This window comes from Drosophila simulans, chromosome 2R, assembly GCF_016746395.2.
Source record: "Drosophila simulans strain w501 chromosome 2R, Prin_Dsim_3.1, whole genome shotgun sequence".
NCBI lineage: Eukaryota > Metazoa > Arthropoda > Insecta > Diptera > Drosophilidae > Drosophila > Drosophila simulans.
The window spans coordinates 9132388-9150385 of record NC_052521.2 but is presented as its reverse complement, the minus strand read 5'-3'; the positions used below and the strand labels follow the sequence as shown (position 1 = coordinate 9150385).

General features: G+C 46.4%; 2 protein-coding genes across 4 annotated transcripts; one reads left to right on the top strand and one right to left on the bottom strand.

Annotated features, from left to right (window-relative positions):
* Window positions 1-5: 5 nt before the first annotated feature.
* On the top strand, window positions 6-12338 carry LOC6734043 (sine oculis-binding protein homolog). Of its 3 annotated transcripts, none has more exons than XM_002081043.4 (4): window positions 6-446; window positions 1697-1839; window positions 9078-9531; window positions 10393-12338. In XM_002081043.4, the coding sequence occupies exons 1-4, from the start codon at window positions 365-367 to the stop codon at window positions 12150-12152; spliced, it is 2439 nt and encodes an 812-aa protein (XP_002081079.1). In that variant the 5' UTR covers window positions 6-364; the 3' UTR covers window positions 12153-12338. The 3 variants fall into 3 exon arrangements, with proteins under 3 accessions (XP_002081079.1, XP_039147481.1, XP_044778365.1); XM_039291547.2 differs by lacking the exon at window positions 6-446 and adding an exon at window positions 474-990; XM_044922430.1 differs by lacking the exon at window positions 6-446 and adding an exon at window positions 1075-1509.
* Window positions 12339-12433: 95 nt separating this feature from the next.
* Window positions 12434-14182, bottom strand: LOC6734042 (guanine nucleotide-binding protein subunit beta-like protein 1). Its single transcript, XM_002081042.4, has 3 exons — window positions 13938-14182; window positions 13109-13622; window positions 12434-13047 (listed from the first exon to the last, which is right to left on the bottom strand). The coding sequence occupies exons 1-3, from the start codon at window positions 14073-14075 to the stop codon at window positions 12728-12730; spliced, it is 972 nt and encodes a 323-aa protein (XP_002081078.1). The 5' UTR covers window positions 14076-14182; the 3' UTR covers window positions 12434-12727.
* Window positions 14183-17998: the final 3816 nt, after the last annotated feature.

Genomic DNA, 17998 nt, shown 5'->3' with positions numbered 1-17998 from the left:
GGGTGGGCCCTACGTCATCACATCAGACCCACAGCTGCGCCACAACGATGACGAAGGAACGAAGGCAACAACACCGAGCCAGCGAGGCAGCGACTCAGCAGCAGAGAAGCAGCAAAAGCAGCAGAGAAGCAGCAAAAGCAAGTAAAATCCACATGCCACCGGACGGCTGGCTCAAATGTTCATGAAACGCGAACGCGTGTGGACGTGGATGGATGTGCGCGGTACCGCTTCGAAAAAAAGTTTGTGAACGCGAATCGGTTTATTCGGTTTGTTCGGATTAAACGGTTGATTCGAAACGAATTCTCGATCCGTGCATGTGTGAAAGTGAAAACTGAAGAATGAGGAATGAAAATGAGCACGGTGCATGAGTTTCCTTGACGTTCGTTGCTTCGGAAAATCCATCGCAAGAAAACTGAAAAGAGCGTGCGAAAGCAGAAAGGCCAATTGTGAGTGAGAGCTGAAAAAGCACACACGCCAAAAATATAATGTTGAAAATATCTGGCTATTTTTGGAATATATATTTGTTTCTTCCACACGCTGCATTGAAAAATGTTGTACCTCAAGTGAAGCAATACACAAAAAACCTCGAGAAATGATAATGCTTAAAAAATACGAGATATACGCTTTTACTTGACTTGCATTTCGTTTTCGAAAAGCTTTCGAAAGCAAAACAAAGCCATCAGAAAAATAAGAGTACGAAAAAAAAGGAAGAACGAAATGAATCCAAGGCAAAAGAACAGCCAGAGTGAAATGTTTTTAATGGGCAATCAAAAATAATGAGATCGGGTAGATATATCTGGCAGAACGAGGCACGAACGCATTTAAGATGAACAATGGAGATACATTTAATGATCTATAAGGGACTCGATGAAGGATTGAATTCAGATCTATAGCTAAAGCGAGAATGTTTAGAACATTTCCGGAAATACCCATTGCTCAACTTTAGATACACAAAATATTCCCTTCGGATTCGGAATAGTTTCCTTCTATGTAGGTTCATAGCAGCAAATGAAATATATTTCTGTTTACATTCTTAAACTAATTTAAAGCTATGCAAGCTCGTAATAGAAATGTGCTTGGAAATCCCGCCGCTTGAAACCACATCAATATAGCGATATATTTCTTTCTGTGTAACTACATTTTCGTCTTTTCTGTCCGATTTCTTCCGAAAGAACAACAAATACAGGCCACACTATGCATATATCCGCAGTGTTCTTGTTGTGCTGCCTTTATATTTTGTATTTGAATTTGTAGTCTTGTGTCATGCGATAGGTGGTAACGTTTCGTTCCGAACGGGGTATTGAATTACAAGACACCAAAGTGCGCGCCAAGCGAACACGCTCGCTCACAGATACTCACACACACACACACACACGATAAACACACATGCAGAGCGAGGTGTATAAATATATCGCAGTCCGATTCTGCCGCATGCGTATCCAATGGATGCGAATCGGCCTGCAAAGCGGAGGGCACAAGGAAATATCCGAAAAAGAACTATGAACCGCTGTAATTAATTGTTTTGGGGGCCGAGCAGTTGGATCCATTGATTGATGGAGCCAAAGTTCATTTGTTTACAGTGGCAAGATCAATGACTCGGCACCCTAATAATACATATGTACATCCCCCCCTGAAAAGCAACCTAAAAAGTATCTCGGTGACTCCACTCTGACCCCTGGTATCTCTTGTGTTCCAGTTTCACCCGAAAGTTATATACCGCATCCAGTTGAAATGTCCGCCAAGACGTCGCCATCGTCCACTTCTCGGGATGCCAACGTGGGATCCTCGAGTGCCATTCCCGTTCAGATCAAAAAAGAACTGCCCAGCGATGAGATAAAGGTGAGTGGATGTATGAATGAACACTTTGAGATACTTTCTTGCCGTCTAATTAATTGCCCCTGTCTGCGCATTATTTCGCCGCGTATTCAATAACAAGGATGCTGACAAAGTTTGCGTTGGATTTAAAAATAAGAACGTTCTTCTTTGCTCTTGGCAAAACATTTCTATATTTCTATAGCTGCGATCTTCATATACGCAGAATGATTATTATTTGTTTGTTTTCGAGTGTTTGGCTGGGGGAAAGGTGAATAACACCCACTCGCCAGTTGCGCGTCTATATCTTGCGTTAGAGTAGCTTTGAAGTGGATCTCGTATCCAGTGGATAATTTAGTTGCCATGGAAATATCTATAAAAATGTGTGTTCATGATATACGTAACTACCTTTGCCGCAGAACAGATATTTCCATTTCATCCTCAGCGAACGCAGAAATATTTGGTGAACTGCATGTTGCACATAGTTTCCACTTACAAGCTCGAATCCAGCGAATCCAGCCAAAGAGCACTTCCAACTAAGCGCTAAAATCAAAGAATCGGACTCCAAATCCCTCGGCCAGAGAACCAAAAATCGTTTCGGCTTTCAGTTCAGTGCAGTTCAGTTCGTCTCACTTGATTGTTGGGCTATTTGGAAATGTTTATGCAAGAGCAATGATAATGCAACGCCACGCCCCCGCCCCCGCCCCGCTGAAAAGTGCTGCATTAAATTCCATGCAACTTTGTATCTGAATCCGCGTCCGGAATTTGAAAGAGGAGTTGCTGGCGGTCGCTGCAGCTGAGGAGACTCGGATTCGGATTCCGATTGCCATTGTGATTACGCGATTACGGGACGAGCTCGTAAGTCGAGCGGGAGTTGGCGGTAATTTTATATTGATAAGTTTTTATAATCATTTTAACGAGTGAGCGGCTCCGATTCCGATTCGGAATCCATCCGCTCCCCTCTGTCCGCAGTCCCTTACGCTTCTGCTCCATCCGGCAAATGAGCGAAATTAATTTAATGCCACAGACAGGGACAGAGAGTCGCAGAGCAACATTTTTGCAGCACGTGTAACCCGATCGGCGAATGGAAATCATACCCCCCGACTTGCAGTTGGGCGCAATGATACTTATTGTCGGTCATGAGGGGAGGGGGGTATAACCAACAACAAGCACAAAAACAAAAACAAAGCCGAGCCAAAATTATTATAATGAATGGGCTGCTGAGGGGCTTGGGAACTGGGTATCCGCTGGGAACTGCCAACCGAGCTTGGCGACTGTTTTTCTAGGTAAATGTGCGATATTTGCACGGATATCTATGTGGCTACTCATGCCTGTATAATGATATTCATAATGGAATTGCAAAGCTTAGGCTTTAGCTGCATGCTGACACAATCAATTAAAAGATAGTATGAATCTAAAGATAGTAGTCTTACTAAACTTACTACAGATATGCAAATATGCCTTAAAATCCGATATACTCATATAAGATACATTTTTTGATATTTTTGTAATTTAGTTCCATGATAGGAGCCACCATAATCATCTCTTTCGTGTTCGGCTGAATTTCGCCTTCAATCGGGCTCTCAATGTCGCCCAATCTGCTTTGAGTGTGCAACCACACTTTGCTAACTGAAAATATCAATTAAAAATATTGTAATTCATACCTTTTATTTTCGCTTACCTCACCCAGTTTGGGTATCGCTTTCGGTATTTTGGCCTCTCCGCCAGCTCCTGGCCATAATTACAAGCTGCATTTGCTGCAAAGACAGCAGCCAGGACAAATTTTTATATTTAATGGCCCAAAGGCAAAAGCACACAGCGTAATTAAGCAACAACAATATATCGGTTGAGATGATGGGCGAGGGGATACAGGATAAGGGCGGTGGGGAGGGGATGGGAGGAATATGAGCGCGCTTCATGGGTGCAACTTGATAGGACAATGGTAAGGCGATATCCTTCAAGGTTTCCGCTTTGCGACCGATGTCAGGCCAAAGCCGAAGCTGGGCACTATATACGTACATAGGAATATGTGTATGTATGTAGCTATCTGCAGAAAAGGATGTCTTTGTCACACACTAGGCATTATCCTGCGAAGTAGGAAGAGTGACAAAGTGGTGAAGGTGGCCATTGATGGCTGAAATCAATAACTCTTTGTAGGCGGAATGTGCGGCAAATATGGTAAACAAAGTGGGTGTCTTGGGCAAATATTTTTTTAAATATACAATTGACTTCTTAAATAGCAAATGCTGGAGTGACATTTAAACATTTTCTTTAGGAAACCTTTAATGGGTTTTTCATACCGCATTAGCTTCCGCATTAAGTGATAAATTCGGTTCCATAATTTGTGATTAGATGCATTATCGCCTCGCCTCTGTTGCACACACAGTATTCATCACCTACAAATCGCCTCCGAGTTAAGTGTTGGCAGACTCCAAGCAACATTCTATGCACATAACCCAGGGTTCCGGCAGCAGGGATTGGGTTACACTCACACAACCGGGTGTGTGGGGCTGTGGATCGGATCCAGATGACTATGACGATGACACAATGACAGGCGGCCACTCAGGAGCACGGGCGGAGTGGAGGCGGCTTGGGGCGACGGTGGCAACTGGGCTCAAATGTTGCCGCAGCAGCAGAACTTTAATAACAGCGACGCAGATTGAGTTACAAACAAAATAGAATATGATAAATTCTACACAAAACACCAGGAACCAGAGCTCAAAGGTGCCAGTAGATGGGCGTTTCGGGGGTTCACACTGTAGTGCACTGGTAACGTGAGGCACCCTGTGCTGCTGTGCCGCCTGCCTTCCTGCCACATGCAACATCCACTCCCTTCCACCGCCACGCAGCATCAGCAGCAGCAGCAGCAGCTCGAATTAAAATAGCGTTAAATTAATTCGAGCCACTGCTGATGGCCCAGCATTACGAAAGCGAACCCGAGTGGCCAAGAGGCCATGTGGATGGGTGGATGGTTGGGTGGGTGGATGAGTGGGTGGCTCAAAGCCCTTGACACTGCCAGGTGGCAGGTGGTGGTCCGAGTTGCAGCAGGTGAAGGGATCGTTGCTCGCCAGGAGCAGCTATCAAGTTTTCTAACCATTTAATATATTCTTATTCGGCCAAATGAAATTTAATCGCCATTGATGAAACTTTTACAACACGCCCCCAAGTTGAGCAGCAAAAGCTGTCCACTTTCCTGATTTTCCGATGATTTATCTAATTGCCATAAAGCCACAAATAGTGTCAGTTGCATTGTTTTTTGTTGATTGATTCATTGACATTTTGAATGCAAATGGAAACTCAGCCAGGCAAGTGATATCTAGATATATATATTTTTTACAAGAGTGCTCTATGTGACCTACCACACACATTAATACCAAGCCCTTTGGTTTCCGATTTCGTATTCGGTGCCTTGAGTTCCCATATATCATATCATATATACATATGTACATATATACGAGTATATATCTCCGTCTGAGCAGCGAGCCACCCATATCTGGTGTACATTAAAATGAAATGGAATATTTCGATGCCAAAGGGTAGGGGCAGGGCGGTGGGAACTTCAAATTCGCAGAGCAATAGCAACAAACAACTTGGCAAAGGCCAAGTATGTCATGTAAGAATTCAAAAGAAGGACGCGCGTCATTCAATCCTGAGCTATCGATATTCGATTACAGCAAACTCAAAACCGAGCGACTTTGTGCTCGCCTCGCAAACACCCAATCCCAATTCCAAACCCAAACCCAAAACCCAAAACCCAAGCACATGTACAAACGTGTGTCTGAGAAAACTAGCGTAATTCTAGAATTTGTTGCCATTGGGTGTTATTTCCACTGGCCGACCATATATACACTTACGTGCCGGCTGGTACATATACTTTTTCGGGGGGTGGTGTTCGAGGGGCCTGGGATTGGATTCGGATTCGGATACGGATTCGGTCCGGACAGCAGTTCTACTGCAGCTTGGTTTTAGTTCGCCTTAGTCTCAGTTCAGTTTACTAGGTTCAGGGTGAGTTATTATAAGCGTATTGGGTTGCCACTACCGCTCCACCCGCTCCGCCTGGCCCACTAGCCCACCAACCCACCATCCCTCTAGCTCCCCATCCCCCAGTGAGCCAGTGAGCCAGTCAGTCTGGGTCTCGTTGCTCTGGCACTGCGAGCATTGCCGCGCCGGGTACTTTACATTATTCTATTAGGTTTCCTCGCCGGTAACCCAAGACGTGTTTTAATGCGAGCCACTCGCATAACAGGCGGCTCCACTGCAGCGGGATAAGCCCCTTGGACGACATCGGATGGGCATGGATGTAGGTCAGGAAACCGAAATCCATTTAGCCCGATAGTTGGGAGTATTCTTAATCAGGTAAAGGTGGAGATACTCATCAACCATTTAAATACCAGAAGCTTAACTAAGATCTTTTGCAAGATCTTACCATGTTTGCTCAGTTACTCAGTTTTATATTTCGTATGAAATCTAAGACACTATTTTTCCCAGTGCACTCAATGCCAGACAAAGAACTTGACTATCGGATTGGAGTTCCCAGTTCCCGCTTCTCACCCGTAAAGCCGGTTCATTACGATTCATAATAAAAACGAAAATATGATATGTTTTTGTAAGTTGAGATTTTGCAAAATGAAGGAGAACACAACAAACTTGAAGAGTCAGAAACAGAACGAGTGTTGCAAATGTATCCACTGGATTCTTGGGCAATAATTACGAAAAAATTCAAATGAAAAGCGAGCCAAAAATCCGAGCAGATCTGATTGCTGGGCGGGATTGGGCATGGGATTGGTTTTGGGGGCAAAGGAAATTCGATTGGAAATGTAAAGGTAGACGTGTGTGCTTGTATCTTTCTTAATACACGAATTACACAAGTATTTCTGGGCGGGCAGAGCGAATCAGATCCCAACTCCATCAAGAACAACAGGCGGCATAAAATTTCAGTTTTTAATTAATTGATTTTTATTCGCATTTCGGTGTAGAGTTTCAAGCATGGGCGAGAGTTTTAATGTCGCTGACGGAAAGGACACTGAACAAAAAAGTGTGTTAATTAGGAGAAACCAAAAATAAGCTAAAATATAAGCTACCACTAAAGTTATAAAAAAGTTGCTGCATCATAAAGGTTATGCATAATGCATATAATTTGTTTAGAATTTATAAAGTTCTGCTTAGTGGTTCCAAATTTTTGCCAGTGCATGTCCCCTCTTTACCGCCCACCCCACCCCCTCGAACCCGTTGAGCCACTGTCAGGCAGCAAAGAGCTGAAAAACTGAACGAACGCACAAATCAGAAATTAAAAACCGAACATAAATTAACAGACAAATGATACTAAAAACCGAGCTGCCGAAAGAGACGGCGCATGCGACAATGAGCGAGACGGAGGTAGCGGAGATGGAGTCGAATGTATCTCCGTTCCTCCGGTTACGCTTACTGCAAGATGCTGAACTTGAGCCGAGCGTGCGTCGCCATAGCCCCCCTCACCTCACCACACCCCCCTCCTGTCCACCACCCCATGCCATTCCATCCCACCTGGACGAGGTCGCACCTGAGGCGTGTAATTGATATGCTCGGCTCGGGCAGCCGGCTCCGGAGATTTTATCGTGCGAATTCTTGATACTCTTTTCGCTTTTCGCAGCGACAGACAGCGTAAAACCTGAATGCGAATGCGAATGCGATTGTCACCGATACGCGAATTGCTGGAAAAATAACCAAGCGAGCGTGTGAGCGCCGTTCATGGAGTGCGAATGGAAAAGGTGTTGCGCGCCGCGAAAGAGATGGCCAGTGTGGGCTAGAGGGAGACGGCAACTTATTAGACGACTTGCATTTGTCAGCAAGTTGGCAGCAACGCTTAATTTGAAGAGTATCGCATGACGCCGGGGATATCCAGTTTGTCTGGAGCTTGTGATAGATGCAATGGTGGCGATGAATCATCTGGCCAGCATTGGCCAATTGTGGTTGTGGCTCTTTTGCGCGGACCAATTTTCCCCAGAAACTCGGCATTGGACACCACTTGCGGCCACATGGCGTATGAGCAATTCGGCATTCCGCAGAAGCAGCTAACAGAAAATTTAAACCAAAGGGTTACAGAGCAATGCAGTTAGGTGATTACTTTCAAGAACAAAAATAGTAATTTTTAACAAAAGCCAAGATTCAATGAAATAAGACTGAAAATTCGGAATCTTAATCCTATTCTCTTTTGACTTAAGCTTTTAACCAGATATTTGTAGAGACCCTGGAGCAAAAGGACTTTGCTCAGTGAAAACCACGTCGAATATGAGAATTTCAATGTAACCCGATCCCCAGTTTGTGCACCTCTCACAGCCTTGTGTGAAATTTTTATGTGCAGCACAGAATGATACACACATGGGATTCGAATGGAAATGGGAATGCAGGAGTCAGTCCAAAAAAAAAGGAACAGCTTCAAAAGCCGCAAATGCTTTCTGCATCTTCGACTTTAGAGTGAGCCCCTGCATTTTCGGCTTAAATTTAAAGCAATGAGGCAGGAGGCACTGTAAAACGACAGAGAATGTCCGAAGGTATTGGATATCAATATCGAAGCAGGGATAATCAAAACAGAGGGGCGGAAGGGGGGTGTGCATGACCATGCCCCCTCCCATTCCGAGGCAAGTATGCAAATGCCACCCACTCTGGCCAACCAAAAAAGCCAACTAGTCCGGCCCTCTGGCCGTAATGAAGCTCTCTGCCACCCGTTTGTGCACTGATATGTTTGTGGAGAATCCGGAGTGTGTGTGTGTGAGGTGTTTGATGCGTGGGTGATTCCCCCAGGGTTATCGATTACACTGCAACTTTCCAGCCTCGGGGGAGGCGCTTTGATACGGTTAGATAAGAACTCGCATAATTGGACATTGGGTTCAGAGGTCAACGGGCAAAGGCAATCAATAATTAGTGAAAGTTGCCTTCGCTCGGAGTGGATTGCACTCCTGATCACTCTACCCCTCAAGCATTTAAGGTCCAGTAGTCGGCCTCAAAGTTTCACCTGCCTGACTCTTTGAATTAGGTTGCAGCTGCTCTTTAATGGCAATGCACTACAACAAAAATTAAATTATTTTAAATTTTATCATATGAATATGGTGCAGAGAAGCATTTAATTAAATAAGAATATATTCCGAAACTTTTTGGAGTGAACTACTGATGCGATCTGCCTGCATATCGGGTTACCCAAAGGCCATGTAAGTGGGATACAGGGAATCGATGTCAGCAATTCCCAGTGTGCCACCACTCATCTTTCTCTTTCTGTCCGTCCCTTCCAGGAATTCGCGCACAACACCATGAACGAGCTGCTCGGCTGGTATGGATTCGAGGGTGTGGACGTGGATCGTCTCGACCTGAGCGCCAAAACGTCGCGCCTGCTGCAAAGTGCCGCCGCGGCAGCGGTGGCCAATCAGCAGAGCCACCAGCTTCACCAGTTGGAGCCGCATCCGAATCTGGAGCGGAAGCGGGCCAGTCTGCTGCGCAGCAGCAGTCGCAGTTCCTTGGCAGCGGCCTACCACAACAACAACAACAACAACGGCAGCAGCAACAAGAACAACGGAGGAGTCGGCAGCGTAGGCGGTGGGAGTGGCCGGAAGAGCGGGTTGATGAACTGCAGCAGCACCACCACCACGCCATCGGACCACGACACGCGAAGCTCACGGGAGGAGGACTCCAAGAGTCCGCACTCCATCGGCAAGCCAGCGGGAGCGGCGCACACGGATGAGAAAATAGGTGCGTATGTATGCCAAAGAAGTTACTAGGATAAAATATAAATTGTTAATGTAGAAATATTTTCATGAAGAGATTGGGGAAGTAGCAGCTTAAAGATTGCAAAAACTAGAATAAATACATTAGGATACCAATTTCTTCTTTTTATGTGAGACCTTACAGTATCTTTAAACAATGCTCCAAGTGAACAAAGTTGATGGCACAGCTCACAGGGTATCCCCAATGAATAGTTCCAACCGGGCATAGCCAAAAATTGACAGCAAAAGTCAAAATCACAAATTTCGTAACCGACCCAAGGACGCTCCCTTAGCCACGACGCACTCATCATCCGTCCGCCTGTGCGTTTTGTTTTTTTTGTGTTTGAAGGGAACTCGATAACTTCGGCTGCTGTGCCCCGGACCGTTGCAGTCCCTCCCAATCCCCGCCTGCATTTGGAGCTCAGACAGGCTCGAAACTGTGCTAACTTTTCATCAACTCAGTCCGGAGTTTGCCGATGCTGCGTTATCGAATAACAGATTCATTAAGACCCAAATATGGTTTACACATTTTTGGCTAGCGCCGAGCAGGAAGAAGCGGGCCATATTAGGAATAGGATACTTGGAGCTCAGTTTGTACGGATGCTTGCGGAAATCAAATTTGCAGTTCGGCAGGAATCGATTTCCTTTTTAATAGAACATTTTTGCCTCCCAAATGTGGTCTGTTTGATTCGATTCATTACTTGTTCCAGCTAGCCCTAGGAATTTTCGAATAAAGAAAATATTTCGAAATAAATAAGAATTTTTAATAATATCTAAGGAGATTTCCTTATACTTTTCTTTAAGTTCTTTAGACTTATAAAGGTATTTATGTTTGTACCTTCAACAGACTTCAGCAATTGCTGCTGGTGCCATCGACCGATTGCGGAGAATGCGCCGGACTACCTGACCAGCTGCGACGGACCGCGCTACTGCTCCGAATCCTGCTTCGCCCAGAGCCGGAGGGCATCCTTCAAGAAGGCCAAGACCTGCGACTGGTGCAAGCATGTGCGCCACGCGGTTAGCTACGTGGACTTTCAGGACGGCGCCTCCCAGCTACAGTTCTGCTCGGAGAAGTGCCTCAACCAGTACAAGATGCAGATCTTCTGCCACGAAACCCAGGCGCACCTGGACATGCATCCGCACCTGCGGGATCAGGCCATGGATGCGGGCAGCGAGGCTGGGCTGATAACGCCGGATCTGTGGCTTCGCAACTGCAGGAGTCGCTCGGCCTCGCCCGCCTCCACGCTCTCGGTGTCTCCGGGTCCGCCGCCTGCTCCGGCTGTCAGTCGCTGTCCGGACTCGCCGCCTAGTCATCATCCCAGCAAACCTTTGATCTCAGTGGCACCCGTCTCGAAGTTGCTGGCCCAGAAGTGTCCGGGTCCCGGACCCGGAGTTCCTCCTCCTCCGCCACCGCCTGTCCAGCGCCATTTGGCTGGAAAGTTGGGTCGCCGCAAGCGCCGAGGTATCTCCTCTTCCTCGGGCTCGGAAACTGTGGCCAGTTTGCTGCAGAAACAGCAGCAGCACCACCAGCAGCAACAGGCACCGCAGCAACATCAGGCACCTCCCACGTTAACTGCTGACTTTGGTGGATCCAGCGTACCACTGCCTCCGCTCTCGCCCATGCCCAGCATGCAGGAGGCGCCACAACAGCAGCAGGCTCCTCAGGTGCCACCAACACAAGTCCCGCCGAGGGGACCGACAGCCATCCCGGCCAGCTACTTCGCCACGCCCTCGAATGGTGTGCCCATGGGACACCCGTTTGCGGGGCGCCCACCGCCGCCTCCGCATCACTTTATGCATCCACCTCCGCATGGCATGATGCCCCGTGGATTTGGTCCGCACTTCGGGCCACCGCTTCCGCCTCAAATGCCTGAGCTAGGGTCCCTGTTGGGGGCCGTGCCGCCGGTGACCGTGATGGTGCCCTATCCCATCATCATTCCCCTGCCCATACCCATACCCGTTCCTCTGCCAGTGATAGATTTCTACAAGGCACACTTATCTCCCGAGGAGAGGAAGTGTTTCGATGAGCAGCGGGCTGCTCCAAGCAGGGCGGAAAACGCAGAAGAACAGGATCAACCGCAGCCGCTGGACTGCAGCAAAAGCAGAAGTGAGCTGGAGGAGGAGAAACCAGATGTGGAGCAACAAAGTGAGTCTCACCAGGAGCTGGACAACGATCAGGAAGAGGATGAAAAGGAATCCATACCAAAGACAAATCCAGATGGGGACACCAACGCGGCTTCGCCATCAATTTCACAGGAATCATCGCCTTCGCCGCAACAGACGCACTGCATCGTCAGGGATTCTACGCAATCCGAGCCCGAGGCGGACAACCAGAAGCTGCCCAAGCTGAAGATCACACGGCTGCAGACCAAACGGACACTCATTCAAACCAAAGAGGCGGCGGCTGAGTGTAGTCGACCGCTGCGCAAGCGCAAGAGGATCATCGACTGCGATTTCCAGAAAATGGGTCTTAAGGAACCGGAAGTGGCCAACGATGGCGAACAGAGCAACGGCAGCAGCAACAAGGAGGCGGATGCGGATCCGGAAGCAGAGTGCAATATGAGCGGCAGCCACAGCAACAGTGGCAGTGCTAAAGCTAAAAAGTAGACATAGACCTTAGGATTTACCCCTTAAAAGTAGTAGAATGTATTTATCTATGTATGTGTGAGTGTGTCAGTGTGTTTGTGTAAGCGGAAACGGAAATGGAGTCCAGAGGAGACGAGAAATGCAGCGAAAGGCACAAAGTGCATGCGGTACTCAGATTTGATTCTTAATAAACTAAAATATAACTTATTAGATAAAATGTGTTTAATTATTAAGTGGATGTAGTCCTGACCAAGGCACATAAGCTACGGAAAGTATCCTAGATGGCAAATATTCGTTATACATATTTTTTATAAACTTTAATAAGATACACTTCAAAAAATATTCTGTTTCAAGGGTGGTAAAAGTTTACCTTAGTAACAAAAGAATAGCTGCGGGCATGTAGATATGTTGCCAAGCCCTTCAATTGGCTTCAAAAATATCCTGAACAAATTAAAAAAAATTAACTCAACGGAAGCAGGTATCCAAAGGTTATTAAAAAATACTTAAAAAGTAAAGCTATTTCAAGAGGATCGCTAAGCCGTTGCAGTCAAGGAAATCTGGAACAGACACTGTAACACTTAAGACTAAGTCATAGTTCAGTTGTATAGGTCCCACAACGATATCTGGCCGTCCATGCCAGCCGCTGCCATGATGGGAGCCCGCCACATGGCCACCTGTTGGTTTGAGAAGGCCAAGTCCATTACTCCGCCATTCTTGTGCTGCGTAAGCACGGCCAGCGGTCGCAGGCTTTTCCACGAGAAGATCCGAATGCGACCGTCCCAGCCGGCACTGGCGAACACCTTCTGATCAGGGCGAATGCGAACGCCATTCACCCCAGGATTCTTGATGCACAGCACCGAGCCGCGCTGCAATTGCATCGATGAGCGCTGATAACTGAAACTAATCAGCTGGTCGGCTGTAGAAGAACAGAACTGTTATGTCGCGTCAAATTTATTTGGACATAAGCTCAGACTTACTTGGACCACCCACAATGCCACGATTCGTAACCGGGTCGTAGTCCACAGACGTGGCATCTTGGGCCAATTCCAGCACATCCAAAATAACACTCGAGCTGATGTCCCAGGTGAGAAAGTGTCCCGATTCGTAGCCAGCAAGCAGGAACAGTTGCGAGGCGCACTCGAAGGGCTTGAAGCAGGTGACGCTGCCCAGTTTGGGTAGCTGGGGATCATCTGGGACCAGTATTTGCGTGGGGGCCGCTGCATCCGTAACGTGAAGCACTCCGATGGATGATTCCTCGCAGGGATAGAAGAGCAGCTGCTCGTTTGTCTTGCTGGTGTTCGTGTGCAAGGCAGATCGGCAAAAGCCTAGGTGGTTGCCCGGAATACTGCGTTCCTTGACGTAGCTGCTGCCGCCAATGGAGAACATGGTGATGGTGCCGCCCTTCTCCTGGGTCACCAGACGATCCGGGGTGTGGTGCAGGCTGGTTATGGGATCGGATCCCACCTCAAAGTGCAGAGCGGAGCGGTTGGTCTAAGAAACAAGTTGTAGGTTAATAGGATATATTAACAATGTTGGTATTAAGTACAAAAAGGGAGAATACATTATTCACATCTGGTGTTTAAAACTTGGCACCTAACAGCGAGATACTGCTATAAATATTGCAAGAAAGTTTGATCAAAGATCGGACTATTGTTGTGGCTATATATACATATATATATTTATATTTAACGCGAAGAATATTATACTTTCGCTTAATATCTTAGCTTGCAAGCCACATTTATAGCATAATATTTAATGCCAAGTTGGCTTGTGAATTAACATAGATAACGTGATAAAGATTCTCACTTGCAAATCCCAGAGGAAAACACTGCCTTTGATGGTTCCCGCCAGCAATCGGTCGCTCTCCTGGAAACACAGAGAGTTGACGGCTCCCATGTCGGGGGAGCGCAGGCTGAATACAGGATCTGGTGGTAGCACAGCCATATTTAGATCTGCTAAAATTAATTAACTAATTTGCGTTTGTTTTTGTTTGGTATCGTGGTAGTGTGGCCGCTGTGGGAATATTTAAAAATATATCAGCACTGTTATCGACTTGTTATCGAGCGCGCTGCCGTACTCTCCACTAGTTGTCTGAAAAGTGCGCAAGAGGGCGCTCTGAGCGCGCCACTAAACAAATTCAATCGTCTTTTTCGCCATCAGCAACGCAAAACGCATGCCGAATATCTTACTTTTTCATTGAGTAGCAGTAGCCTCTGCGGAGAAAACAAGCTTAAAATTTTACAGCGAAAAATCATTAAGTCGCTTAATGCGCGGACTATTAAAAAACATAACGTGCACCGCAGGCTTACGCGGCTTTAATGGACTTTGTCAGCGGTCTCTCGCCTCTCATGTGGCCTAGACGCTAAGGCCCGAATCGTAAAAGACTTGTCAGCCAGATTGCGCGCACTTGGCCAGATTGCGAGCGAAGAAAACGGGCCCAAAAATATATACACATGTGTATTTGAAGTCCATTCTGTTCTGTTCTGCCGGTCGGACGACCGTCCGTCTGTCCGCAACAAAGATCGCAAAATAAACATGCCATAAGCTCGTTAATCAATGCTAAGTTGACAGTTTTAAGTGGTTTTAGCGAGCCAACACCAGCGCAAGCGGCCAATAATTCGGAGACTCCTGTTGTGCCGCAGGCTCATGGCTCACCATGATTTACGGTCCCAAAAAAATGCGCTATATTTTAATTGAGTGCAAGAATTTATTTGAAATTTTTCAGTTACGGTTGCGGCCCAAGATATGAATTTGAAAAGCATGTTTCTTAATACCTAAAGCCTGCTTAGATATTTTGTGAGGCTAAATATTCAAATGCAAGGATTGTCAAGGATTTATTTTAATTGCTTGGTAGTGAATATATACATAGATCAAAAAATCTATTATATTCTATTTAAACTTCATTATATTTTAACAAATACGAATGAGTAAATTTTAGACTATTTTTAAGCCAAACATAATTTCTGTTTGCCAAGATAACCGCTTATCTAACAAAGTCGCAATTTCTCGATATTTTTCACACGTACTCACTTTCCGTATTTAGATTGCACCTTTCCGCAGTTGACTAGACAACCAGACGCACTCCGTAATTCGATTTGGATGCAACAAGTTAACACGTTGTCCCCTATCCTCCCAAAAAAGCCAACCCTTTTGGCCGCCATGCACTCGTCTGGTGAACAGTTGAAAATGCGGCTATAAGTTCATTTAACTGCCGAAGCAATCATAAAAAGGGTTCAGGCCCGTATGACCATTCCAGCTCATTTGCTTTCGACTCGGTTAATTCTTTTTGTCTCCCACAGGATCAGGGAGGAGCTGGGGGGCAGAGGTAGCTGCTGAACGACAAGTCCATAAATCTTTTCGCCACAGAACCGAAGGCACGAATCGGTGGAAGTGAGGCGTTTAAACTATTTATGCATGTTGGGTAATCCATTTGAAATGGGTCAACGACTACAACAACAATAGCTATAACAACGGCAACGGGAACAACGAGCTCATAAAACTCCTTAAACGTTTCCAATAAGCCAAACCAACCCAACGCAACCCAACCCAGTTCGAAGTTGAAAACATATTGGCTTGTTACCTTAATGAAGTCATAAATTTTCGCTATCGCATTCGGGGCATCTCGGCCACATTGGGGCTGCGATGGCCCAAAGTCCCCGATTCTCTGAGCTACAGGTTTCTAAGGAATTCCATTTCGGGATAGAATACTCGTATACCAAGTGTTTTGGCACACATACGCGTCCGTTTGGCCGATAGTTAATCAGGCTTAGGCTGATATATGCTGACAGAGTCGGTCTCTGGTGTAGGCCGCCACTCTCGGAAAAGGATACGCCATACGTGATCATCCCAGAGTAACCGAGAGTATCCCAGAGGGTATCGGTAACCATGTCCCCCGCTGCGCGAGTATTCCGCGTATTTGCGAGGCGGGCCATGGAAATGAAGTTATCACGCGACAAACAATGTCTGCTCCGGCCCCTGCCACCAATAACTTTATATGGTTGTCATTATTAGTCGGAAATTAAATGGCCCCGGCCACAGAGGACGACACTTGGATGACTACCCGACTTATTTATGTGCTACCTTAATGGAGCTTCATCTACTCGAAATGGAGACCGCGCGATTTGTTCTACTCCTCCTGCTCGATTTCCCCGGATCTGCGATCTGCATCCAACTGCTGCTCGTGTTGAGTTTTTACTTCGCATTACTTTGCCATGTCCATGAATCACTCGATGGGGAAAAAGGAAGCGAGGTCTAGGTGCTGGTATTTTGATTTGAAGATCGCCCTGTTCAGATCACCGGGCAGGAGGAATTCCAGACTCAGAAGGAATGGGTTTTGTACGAAAATGACACTGATCTTTACAGACAAAGTGACCATCTAATGAAGGTTAGATTACCTGTTACCCGAACAGGATAATGAGTTTTATTTATATAAAAAATTGTTCAAATCATCTTTAAACAGATACAACTTGTAACTACTTTTGCTTTCCTTTGTCTTCACCCGTAATCCCAAATCCCATAGAAAGTGATTGGAGCGACTGATGCAATCAGTGTAGAAACCACCACAGATTCCCCGAAATAAGTTGGAAACTCCGGCCGAGTGCAATCAATTAAAATATCTACGTCTATCAGCGTTATTATAAATCAAACGATAACATAAAATTGACACTAAAGGCGTTTCGGCCATTTTTCATGCCGGCCTGGCCAACGTCGACGACGAGATTAAGGCCTCGGATATACGTATGGGATCCGAGCTCGGTGGCCAAACTTAGATGGAGTCACATTTTGGGCCACTTGAGCTCGCGTCTGAACTTTGCTTCGTATTTATGCAAATTATCCGTTGCCGGACGGGAAAAACTGGTCCAAAACGGCAACGCAAGGCGAAGTGCTCTCTGTAATTGATCAATTTCCGCCGAGCAGCCAGACCGGATCGATTCGAATCGAATTGGTGCGGATCGGATCGGATCGCCCAGCGAAGTGAGAAGTTGGCAGACCCGCAGATTGCCCAGATCCGATTGGATTCGATAATGTGATGGCCACTTGATCTTCGGCTGATTTATGGAGCCCCACTAGGGCTTGGCTAATGAAATGCCACTTTAGATAGCATAGTTTGTGCCCGTTTTGTCTTTAGCCCACCATGCCCATAAATACGGCGAGTTATGACACCTGGCGATGGTGCACCCACATATCGCCGATGACATTGGACATTCCACTTGATTGCCTCCGACTCTCGGAGCGGCAATCAGACGCACTCAGCAAAAGTGCCAATCAAGCGCAGGACATGTCGACAAAGGATGCGCTCGTCTGCCCATAATCCTGGGTGTGAATGTCGAGGAGATAGGCACTGGGTGGAACAGTGGGATGGGATGGGGCACTGGGATGCTCACTGCACACTGGACATGGAACTTTGGAGGGCCTGAAATCGAAACCTTGTCGCTGGGGTGTCAATAACATTGTCCGTGTGACTGCCTCCGGGCATGATTGTTGTCGTCGTTCTGGTCGTTGTTGCGGCCATTGATGATGTGGATGCGTTTTCAGCTCCATTGAACCGGCAGAAGCGGCACAGTGAACTCCACAATTTGGGTATCATGTGCGCATACTCAATAAAAGTGTAAGGTTACCTATATTTATTAGGTGATGATGCAGCTTTATAGTCAGATACCAATTGAAGAATATCCTTTCTTTATGATAAAGTGAAATATGTAAATGTGAAGCTTACCTATCGTATTTCCTTTATTCCACCACACTTGCCCCACTGTGGCCCAGAAATTCCAATTTAATTGCGTGAATCAAAGTTGTAAATCATTATGCTAAGTGCCCTTTAATGTCTCAAAATGCAGCTCATTTGCAAGTGCAGGTCCCGGGCTTCA

Excerpts from the sequence above, each read along its gene's own strand:
- LOC6734043 (XM_002081043.4), top strand. The coding sequence starts at position 365 with ATGAGTTTCCTTGACGTTCGTTGCTTCGGAAAATCCATCGCAAGAAAA. Across the intron at positions 447-1,696 it reads CGAAAGCAGAAAGGCCAATT|TTTCACCCGAAAGTTATATA; the intron begins GTGAGTGAGAGC and ends CTTGTGTTCCAG. Across the intron at positions 9,532-10,392 it reads GCACACGGATGAGAAAATAG|ACTTCAGCAATTGCTGCTGG; the intron begins GTGCGTATGTAT and ends TACCTTCAACAG.
- LOC6734042 (XM_002081042.4), bottom strand. The coding sequence starts at position 14,075 with ATGGCTGTGCTACCACCAGATCCTGTATTCAGCCTGCGCTCCCCCGAC. Across the intron at positions 13,623-13,937 it reads TTTTCCTCTGGGATTTGCAA|ACCAACCGCTCCGCTCTGCA; the intron begins GTGAGAATCTTT and ends CTTGTTTCTTAG. Across the intron at positions 13,048-13,108 it reads TGGCATTGTGGGTGGTCCAA|CCGACCAGCTGATTAGTTTC; the intron begins GTAAGTCTGAGC and ends GTTCTTCTACAG.